General features: G+C 38.3%; 1 protein-coding gene across 1 annotated transcript; it reads left to right on the top strand.

Annotated features, from left to right (window-relative positions):
- LOC120526877 (achaete-scute homolog 5-like) lies at nt 1-10,235 on the top strand. Its single transcript, XM_039749994.1, has 2 exons — nt 1-108; nt 9,444-10,235. The coding sequence occupies exon 2, from the start codon at nt 9,581-9,583 to the stop codon at nt 10,232-10,234; it is 654 nt and encodes a 217-aa protein (XP_039605928.1). The 5' UTR covers nt 1-108; nt 9,444-9,580; the 3' UTR covers nt 10,235.
- Nucleotides 10,236-10,583: the final 348 nt, after the last annotated feature.

Below are 10,583 nucleotides of genomic sequence, written 5' to 3'. Positions count from 1 at the left end.
TAGTCTCACCGGAGGAGAGTAATATTAACCACACAGTCAAGAATATGGTCTAAACCCTCTAGGTCTAAGGATACCTTACATTATCAGAAACCGTCTCTGGCTGAACAGGTAAGCTCTGAAAGCATAATCAAAGTCATATCGTGATTAGAAAGGCTAATGACTATGTAGCAGTCAATAACAGAAATAGCAATGTCTAGTAATGCAAAGGATTTCTAATATGTATTTCATAAAATGAACCAATGATCCTACAATCTTTACGGTATGGTGGGTGAGATGCTAGCTGAGCTTATCGACAAGACAAAAATTAGCTCTCGCATTTCGTTAGCAATACTTGCAGATTTAATAGCACCAGGAAGTTAAGGCGCACAGACAAACCAAGCCATCAAAATAAAATAATAATCATATATATATATATATATATATATATATATATATATATATATATATATATATATATCCGCATTCAAATTTTTTACTTCCGAATTAGGGAAACCTGCAGATTTTAACTAAGCTTTACAAAGAAGAGGGCGAGGACGTTATTGAGGCATTTGTCTGCTTTCCAGCTTCAGCGGAGTGTGGGTCTTTTTACTTTGTGTATAAAAAAGGTGAGATGTGAAAACAGCACAGCAGCTCTGTGGACTTGAAACCAGGATTTTCCCGCAGATGCTAGGAGCTCCGCAGCTTCTGCAAACGATGAACGAGCAGGCATCGGATCTTTACTCTAAACCATTTCAATGTGTTTTGTGACTAACATACTTGAAATAAGTACTATTAAGGTATACTGTAAATATATACCTTAATCTTCACAATATATGCATTAAAACAATTGTTTTTAGTTAAGTATATGTTTCTATGTTACATAAAATTTCAAATCAGCTTAATCCAATTTCTGGATACAGAAGGACGGTGGTTGGGGTGTAGAGAATCAGCCCCGGACAGAGTGACAGTCCACTCACTCGTAACCCCCAGCCGCCTACAACCCCCCAGTCCCAACCCCCCCCCAATTGCACTGCAGGGCCGTAAGGAATCAAGAATCAGAACCTAACACGCATTTCTTCGAGTGCAAAGAAAACTCGAGTACCCTAGGTTGCTGGAAACACTGATGCAGCAGCACTGAAACAAATCAATTTCGATCAATATAACTATTCAAATGCACATTATTAATGTGAGAAAACCAAAACTCATTTTTTATGTGATTAAGTTGAAACCAAATGTAGGCAAACAATGTGCTTCTTTTCTTCGCAACACACTGTTGCGTTTGAACCCTGAGCTAACGGAAAGTTATTGTGTCAGATGCCCAAATCGCAGGCGGATAGGTAACATCTGTCCATCATTCAATGCAACTTAAAATAATGAAGAAGGTCCAGCAATAAAATCTGTTTAATAACAAATGAATCCGCCTATTTTTAATACCGATTTCTCTACTTTTTATGGAAATAAAAATAAATGTTTATGTTATACAAAAATAATTCTGCACATATCTGTGTAGTGATGTAATCCTAATCTGTGCCAAAGGTTTCTCCATGATTTAGCTTAGATGACAATGTACAGAAAATTGTTTAACAAAAAAAAAGTTTCCTACAAAGTATACCCAGTGCTAAAACAGGGCAACTCAACATTGCGGCAGCTCTTTACAGTTTTTTTCAATAACCAGTCAGGATTCTTACCACAGGTTACATATCCATAGCGAATTAACTATTAGGATTAACAAAAACGCAGTCATGATGAAATCAAGGCGCCACTTCTTAAATTCAAAAGTACCCCCGACCTAACTGAAGAAATAGGTCATAAAATCAGGAGATTAAAAGTCACATGTGTTTCCAATGCCGTGTGTGACATGTAGTTGGGAGAAAGTTCATTATGCTTTGAATGAAAGGGTAGTCAGCAGCAGCAGCCTTATGTGCTAATTTAAAAAAAACAAGTTGGACAAAGTAAGGAAAGAAAAGCCTGATAGATAGATGGGTGTTTCGAAAAGAATCTCAAGCACATCTCTTATTATGTGCACACTCTTAAAAATTAAGGCGCCAGAGTGGTTCATGGAGAGTTGCCATAAAGGAACCATTTTTACTTCTTAAAAGAATCATACACGTGAAGGTTCAAGAAAGAACCTATATTTATTTAGATCTGTAAAAGGCTCCACAAATGACTATGAAAAGATGATGTCATATTTGTAATATCCCAGTGTGTTACTGATTTTAAAAGGACTCTCATTGTATACATTAAAACAGGCTAACTTCAGGTTTTCTTGATCGGTTACGTAGCTTTCTATCCATTATAGATTTTTATTTTGTCCATGTTAGGAACTATTTTAAAGACCAAAAAACAATTTCAAATGCAAAGAATCTGACGCAGAATTAAATGATGCTTTGTCAAGCAATAGATCTATGTGGAAGCACGCAACCCAGTGAAATGCCACTGCAGAACCAATGTTTTTGAGAACGTAGATAGCTATCAGTTGATCATCACATTTAATAAAAAATAATTTTTTAGTCTGTATTTCAAAAGGTCTTGTGGCCCACTGTTTTTACACAGAACTTTTAATAACTATATTGATCTAAAGAGAGATGACAAAATTGGCTTGCCATGTTGCTGACCAATAAAAGGATAACTTAATATAATTAAAAGAATACACATACACATACATACACACCATGAAATACAGGAATCCAAATAGCCTTAGGCAACAGCACTCACTGTCTGTGATCTTTAAAACAGGGTGTAGACAGAGGATGTCAACCACTGCTCTTCCTGAGCCAAAAAAGGAAAAGAAAATCAAAGTGACAACAAAGCAGTTATCTGTGGGTCCAGCATACAAGATGGGTGCAACTATGTGCTGTTGCTTACGACCATTTTAGTGTTAGGAGTTTTCCACTCATTGCTTCTTTAAGGTCCTCAGGTACATCTCAGCATAGAAGAGAAAAGGTGACAAATGGCCAACAGATATATACAGCAACTAATCTACAGGAAAAATCGAAGCCTTTCTTTAAAAGATGTACACATTTTTTTCTTGGTATCAGAAGATTCAAAAAACAGATACATCTTTTCAGTATGCCCAACTTTTACACGTGTCATTTCTGCTCATTCCGTTCCACAGGTTTTTGGAGCTGTTTCTCCTGCTAAAAGTAGATGTTCATGCAAATTTACAATGTTTTTTACTCACTTTATTAAAAGCAACCCATAAATCACAGTACAAATGCTAAAATATTTATACAGTTTAAGTCCATGGCACAAGAAGTCATTTCACATGCTCAGGATAATATAATAAGTTAATGGTGAAGACAGGGCTGGGAACATTGTGCTTTGTAGTCCAGCAGCTTAGCTGCTTTAACATCACTGCCTATTAGACAGACAGACAGACAGACAGACAGACAGACAGACAGACAGACAGACAGATAGATAGATAGATAGATAGATAGATAGATAAAACTTTATTTACTTTTATTTTTCCCGGGGGAAATGTGGCTTTTTACAGAAGCTCTTTTTAAATGTTATATATGGCTTAAAGCAATTTATTGATAATTCTGGTTTTCCCCAAAGAAATACAGTGAAGGTGAGATGTTACTTTACATTGGTTGAGTTAGGGTGTGTGTGTGTGTTTGTGTAAGTGTACCTTGTGAGAGACTGGTGAGATACAACTTCATGACCCTGTAAAGAGGTTTATTAAAATGTATAAAGAATTAAATGCATAGAGATTAATCAGAAAGCACCATAACCCACTTGTCCTGCTTACCCTCAAGTTGTTGTACAGTATCATAATTCCAGAGTTTTTTAGTAAGTTTGAAAGTTTTAGTTCTGAAAGTTTTAAATAAAATATTAAATATTGCAATTAAGTTATTAATTCTTAATTGTGCAATTATAAGTATGATTATGCTGTATGTTAAGTTACTAGTGGATTAGCAGTTTCACTTCTTTCTGTGTCTGCTGGCTTTTAGATTAATATAATTATACACTTAATAATATATTGACACCAAATATCTAATTTTTGTCTTATTGTATTAATTTATGTTAATCATGGTGGTAGCCATAATGGCTCCAGAGTCCTGTGTTAGAACCTCTGTCCAGGACATGTGTGTCATTTTACATTCTCCCCAGGATTCCATGAGTTTTCTTCTAGGCACACTTTTCCCACATGCCCAAAAACACAACTAGAAACATTACTTGATTTTGTATTCATTTTCCAACTCCCCACAAAACAATCTGTTAAATGGATTAACAGGTTAGAAAATGAATGGATAAGTGAGTAGTAGAAACCTTCATACCGTATATTTCTTCAGCCCGGAAGTACTTCTGTCACCGTGACTTTGAAGTACTTCCGGGCTACGAGGTGTGGCAGAAAAGTAATGAGACTGGCAACACTGCAAGCGATCTGGCAACGCTGCGCTGTTTGTCCTTAATAGAGCACGTGTATCAGTACCCTCCCATAGCTCAGTGCGAGTTTCAGCTCCTTCCGTTAACTACGTGATTTTTGTGACTGCTATTACCGAAGTTGTGTTTTGTTTGTGCGTCATGCAAAATGGAAAAGCGGAATTTGGAGCAACGTTGTGCTATTAAATGGCAAGTGTGACGTTTGAAAAGTTAAAACAGGCCTATGGGGAACATTCTTTATCCCAAGCTCAAGTTTTTCGCTGGCACAAATCATTTTTGGAAGGCAGAAAACACGTTGAAGATGAACACCGTTCAGGGAGGACTTCAACTTCGAAAACCAATGAAAACATCGAACATGTGAACACTTGTGAGATCAGACCGTCGTTTAACATTAAGAATGTTGAGTGAACAATTAAATTTGAACAGATTTACCGTTCAAATGTCCTCAAAGGACGTGATTTCGGGACTTCAGAAAACATCCAAAAGAGTGTAACGGACATGCTGAAGACCATACCGGTTGAAGACTTCCAGCGCTGCAACCAAAAGTGGGTACAACGTCTCCATCGGTGTGTAGCTGTCCAAGGGAACTACTTTGAAGGGGATAACATTGATGTTTGAAAAAAAAAAAAACTTTTCTCATTACTTTTCTGCCACACCTCGTATGTAACCAGTAGGGAATCCCCAGTCTCCCTGTAGAGGCTTCTGGCGGCAACCAGCAGAGCTGTGTTGCCAAACTCCAAGTCCTATAGTGCCCTGTGGGCATCCAGGGCACCACTATAGTCCAAGGAAGCTGCCATCTATCGTTTTGGGGGGTGGCAGTTTCCTTGATCAGTTGCCTTCCCCCATTTTTCCATTCCAGGGGCATCCCAGCCGGGTTGAACTGCTGGCTCTCTCCCACAGTTCATATGGGGTCAGTATGAATTGCTTGTGAGTGCTGTGGTTTCCTTTTCATTCCAATAAGGTACTTTCTAGCTTAAACAGTGACTCTGTGACATAGTATGACTGAGAGTGAATGTATATTATGGTGAAGTGGTAGCAAATCCGTGATTAGTAAAGATACCGCAATATACTATACAGTGCAGAATGACAGAGGGTGCCTCCCTTAAACAATATTACAAAACAAAGTACAATTTCGTGATTTTTTGTGAAAATATTCAATTGAGTCTTAGATTTATATAAATTACCCCCAAGTCACATTAATATAAGTGCTTCGTACATTAGGTTGTTGTAATGTTTTGTGTGCATGATCTAGTAATTTTATGGCTGAGCTTACACATGCTATTATATATTTTTCAGGGACATGTTAAGACTGTCATTCTCACATGACCTTGATCTGGTAGTTTACCAGAGGTGTTGTTACTTGTATATAACAAAAAGAACAATTACTATTTCTGTTACATAGAGGTGATTTTAGGGCAGCTGAATAGCAATTAAAGGCACCTTTAGAGCATAAACATTTGCTGAAATCACTAATAGAATGGAAATTTCAAATAGCTCTTGCAGTAAATACAGAAATGTAATAATTACTTAGTGTTTATTTTTTTTGTGAAAATTATCAGAAGCCCCAGTTCAAAGCACCACACAAGACATACATACATTTCTGTCTTGCAAAAGCCCTGTCATTTCTTATTGTACTGCAATCATCATTTTCACCAATGGCTACATAACTAAAGAGAAAAGCTTAGAGTGATCATTATTTTAACATATAACTATTTATCTGCTCCATCACTCTCAAAATGAGCAACATATTGGCATAGTAGATGACATCTGGGCTAGTCATTATGTGTCTGTATAGTCTCTCTTTTTCTTTTTGCAACTTAGAAATGATTTTGAATGTTTATGTATGAGAATGTGTCCTGTGATGAACTGGTGCTAGTTTCTTCCTTGCACATAATGTTGTAAAAAATGGACGACTAGACTATAGTCCAAAACCTTTTACAAGTCACCGGCACATAGAACAACAGATTTCCACTGAGAAGCACCAATAGAATAGTAATTTGCATAATGAGTCAATGGTGAGGGCCGATGTAATTGCCTTTCATTTCATAGTTCAATGTATTAGTCACCAGGACACAATACCTGACAGTTGTATTCTGAATGAAGAAAGTAGAAAGTCTGGACTAAATGTCTGAAGTCTGAAGAATAAAAGTGAGATAGGATACTTTATTCAACAACCGGAATAAAAATGTTATTACATACTTATGTGGCAAATATTTACCTATTCATAAAGACACAGACTGTTGAGTGTAGATAAACATGTTAAACATACTGCTTTTGAAATATTTAGTAGAAACTGGCAACAGTGCAGAGGTAGATTATTGTAACAGGGCAGCAATTGCTCCCAGTTATCATGTGCAATATTCCTTTAAAAGTGCTTATACTCCACCTGGAACTTTTGATGTGGCCTCTGCCTTCTTATTTGGATGACTAAAAGCTGCTCACAGGGCTGCTGCAACAGTCCAAGGGGAATTCCAAGATATGTCTATGATCCTCTTCTCAATCAGACAAGAAGCCTGTGGGTGTGTTCAGTGGCAAGCAAGCTCGTGTTTCTATGTTTTAAAGAACTGTAGTTTGTTGGACAGTTAAGTACAGTGTGTGTTTATGTGTGCATAAAGTTAAAAAAAATGACTGTGTTGAAGTTTACGTTACATTACACATTATATATCATGAGACGTTAAATGAAACAGGCATAAGTCTGAATCCCATCAGATGCTCATCATGTAACAATAACAAATTCCCTACTTAACTGTAACCCAATTATAGAATTCATGTGAACCAATTTGGTATTAATGCTAAATACAAACATTGCTACTGAAAACAAAAAAATGATTGATGAGTAGAGATACAAATTACTGCACATTCCTGACAATGGGTGACTGGTTGGTAAGAGGCTACCAGGAGAACAGCTACCACAAAGACTACTGTAGGGCAAGATATGATCATTGGTAAAAAGAGTGAGATCAAATTTAACACCCCTTAGGGGGTGTAAGGCGCTGTCATATATAGTGCCTCAGAAATACAATAGGTACACATATACTGTATATGCAAGAAAAAAGACAGTTCCATTCTGCAGATGCCAGGGGTGCTTGAACCCCAACTTTGAGCAAGAAATAGGGCATGGAAGTCTGGTTAGAGGCCGCAAGACTTTCTGTCCAACTGGTGGGAAGATAGTCTCCCTAGCTAGGGAAGCTGGGTATATTCTGTTAACTGAAGGGTGTATTCAGGGGATACCTGCACTAGACCTTACTCTTACACCATTGCTACAGTATGATTCATTACATAGTTACTGAAATAGTAGAGTGGTACTGTGTTTCCCTTTTAAGAAAAGTGACAGCTGGAAATATGGATTGGAGACCTGCTTCATTAAAATACTACTCAGGTGACAGTAGCGCAGAAGCACCAGATGCCACTAAGAACTGTTTTAGCCTTCCTTGCTGTCCTTGATCCAGATTGGGAAAGTTGATGCTACCTAATGCTACCAGAGAGCTTTTGTGTGGTACTTCAGAGCTGGGGAAGGCAGTGAGCACTCAACCTCTTACACACTGGCAACTACCAGAGTAAAAAGATGCAGAGCAGGATATATGTTGTCTTTGTTACCTAGTATGCATTCTCACTATTATCCTTCCCTTGTGTTATTAATATTTTAATAAACACATTATCTTTATATATATATATATATATAAAAAACTGTATATATATATATATATTGTGATCTTTGGCCAGCTTCTCATCCCGGCCAATACCCCCAGGCTGCCAGATGGAGCCCTCCCTGCAGTATGAAGGTGCCCCAAAGACCAGCAGGGAGTCATGGACTTTGTAGTTTTTATCCTCAGCCCTGCTGGATACAACAGGGGCCGCAAGAAGGAGCTGCAGGGAGGACCGAAGATTTCTTTGTGCCCTATAACCCGGAAGTTCGTCAGAGGAAGAGCGACGTGCTTCCGGGGTGAGAAGAAAAGGACTTGTACCGGACCCGGAAGCGATTGAGAGTCACATAGACTGGGGATTGGAACACTTCCAGGTCAGGATATATAAAAGGACTGTGAGAGCTCCCAGACGGCGAGCTGAGCTGAATGGTAGGAGGGAAACGCGTCTGGGAGTGGAGGATTGTATTATTGTAATTGTTATTGATTGTTTATGAGTATAGTGGAGGAGAGGGTGCTTTGTGCACTGTGGCGATTTAATAAAGTCAACGTTTGGACTTTTACCTGGTGTCTTGAGTCATGGACAGGGGTTCAAGGGAGGGATAGCGCCCCCTATCTGTCACAATATATGTACAGTATATATATGGGCTCTTCTAGATACTTCGAGTATGGACAGATGCTCCTGTTGCTTTATTTATTTTTGGCTTTGGACTTCAAACCCTGAGGATGTAGGTTCAGATCCTGCTACTGACACTGTGTGGTCACTTCACCAACCTGTGCTACATTTACAAAAACAAAAAAGAAACATAACTAATTGTATTTCAAATGTTGTAAGTCACCTTGAATAAAGAAGTGACAATAATATATGTTCTTATACTGTTTTCTTCTAATGGGGTTTTCTACTCATAGAACATATATCTGTACAAGGGCATGTTATGTGCATTAATATGTTGCGTGTATGTGTGTGCTTAGAATGGACTAAGTACGGAATTCCTGTACTTATGTGTATTAATATGTACAATATATTGCATTAAGATGTGTGGGTGCTGGGACAAATGATATGCACAGGTAGTTCATACAACATGTATAGAGCACAGCTGTGTTAAACAAGCTTTGATAATGAGTTGATAGTGTTCACTTTCTTCTTTAAAAAAGTGGGGAAGGGGGTTCTGTTTTGCAAGATAAATAGCACAGTTACAAATAACTTTAGGTTCTGTGGTCCTCATGATTCACATATGCAGAGAACACTAGCTCCTTGGGGACCTTCAGATTTGAAATATTTTGTAAACATGCAAACATCAAACTATCTTTTGTTAAAAGGCCTATCCATAATAAAGCTTTTCTTATGTTCTTATCATAATGGATTAACATGGTATTTTACTGTCTGCTACATTCTTTTACTACAATTATAAAATACTCTGTTCTATCTTTTGACAGTGCTTTCAGGAGGATGAGCCACAGGGATATAAAGTGATCTTCCAACCACTGTGTGCCTTTGAGGTTGTCAGTGACAATTTGCCTCAGCATAGAACCTACTGGTCCGCACCGATTTTCCTGCTCCAAAAAAATAGAAAATGAACAGTAACTTCTCTCTTTCGTTGATGGACTGTACACCTACTGTTGTTCCTGGTGGTTGTGTGCAGTATGGGATCACACCTTCAACTACCTGCTCCTCTTCTCAGCACCCTGCACATCAGCACCAATCTACCAGAGGTCAGGGTGACTCCTTGGCTCGTGTGCCTTTCTTTCTGTACCCTGCTAACTTCGAAACCAGCTACTATGATGCTTCTTATGGAAGTGCCTTATTTCCTTATGTCCCTTTCCATGGCCATTTTGGGGTGTATGATTGCCCTTTTGAACCAGCTTTCATTCAGAAGCGGAATGAACGAGAGAGACAACGTGTGAAGTGTGTGAATGAGGGCTACGCCAGGTTGCGGGACCACCTTCCTGGCCCTGTCTCTGATAAACGCTTGAGTAAAGTAGAGACACTGAGAGCTGCTATCCGTTACATCAAGTATTTGCAAGAGCTTATCAGTAGGACACCACCTGGGGGTATTGGTTCAGAGCATGAAAATGAAGACAAAAATGCAAGGACAAACAGGCGATGCAGGGCCAGCACAGTGGAAAGTAAATCCAGACTGGACCATAATAGTGATGGTGAATGCCACCTTCTATCCTTTTCCTCTTCATCTTCACCATACTGTGAATCGGAGGATTCTGGCAACTAGAAAGAGCAGGAGACTGTAAAACATTCTTTTTTACTGTGATATTGACATCTTCAATTAAACAGTTTAGCTAAATGAATTGCAAGCTATACTTGGATGATGACAGCCAGAAGTCAGTTTGTTAACATCTGATATAGGAAAAAAGTAGTATATAGTATATATATGTTTGTCAAAAAGAACTGAGTGATGAGAATAAATGCAGAACACTCTTTCAGGTGTTCATGGACAGTGTATTATCTGCAAGCTAAGGAGAAGTTGCTGCCAGAAACATAGCTTGCACTCAACATGGTGTTTCCAGCTGTTACTGTGTTAGTGTAGTGGGACCTTTGTCTAAAGGCTACACCTAGTTGAT

The sequence above is a fragment of the Polypterus senegalus genome, chromosome 3 (assembly GCF_016835505.1).
Source record: "Polypterus senegalus isolate Bchr_013 chromosome 3, ASM1683550v1, whole genome shotgun sequence".
Classification (NCBI taxonomy): Eukaryota; Metazoa; Chordata; class Cladistia; order Polypteriformes; family Polypteridae; genus Polypterus; species Polypterus senegalus.
The sequence above is the reverse complement of the archived record's forward strand: the minus strand, read 5'-3'. Positions and strand labels throughout refer to the sequence as shown.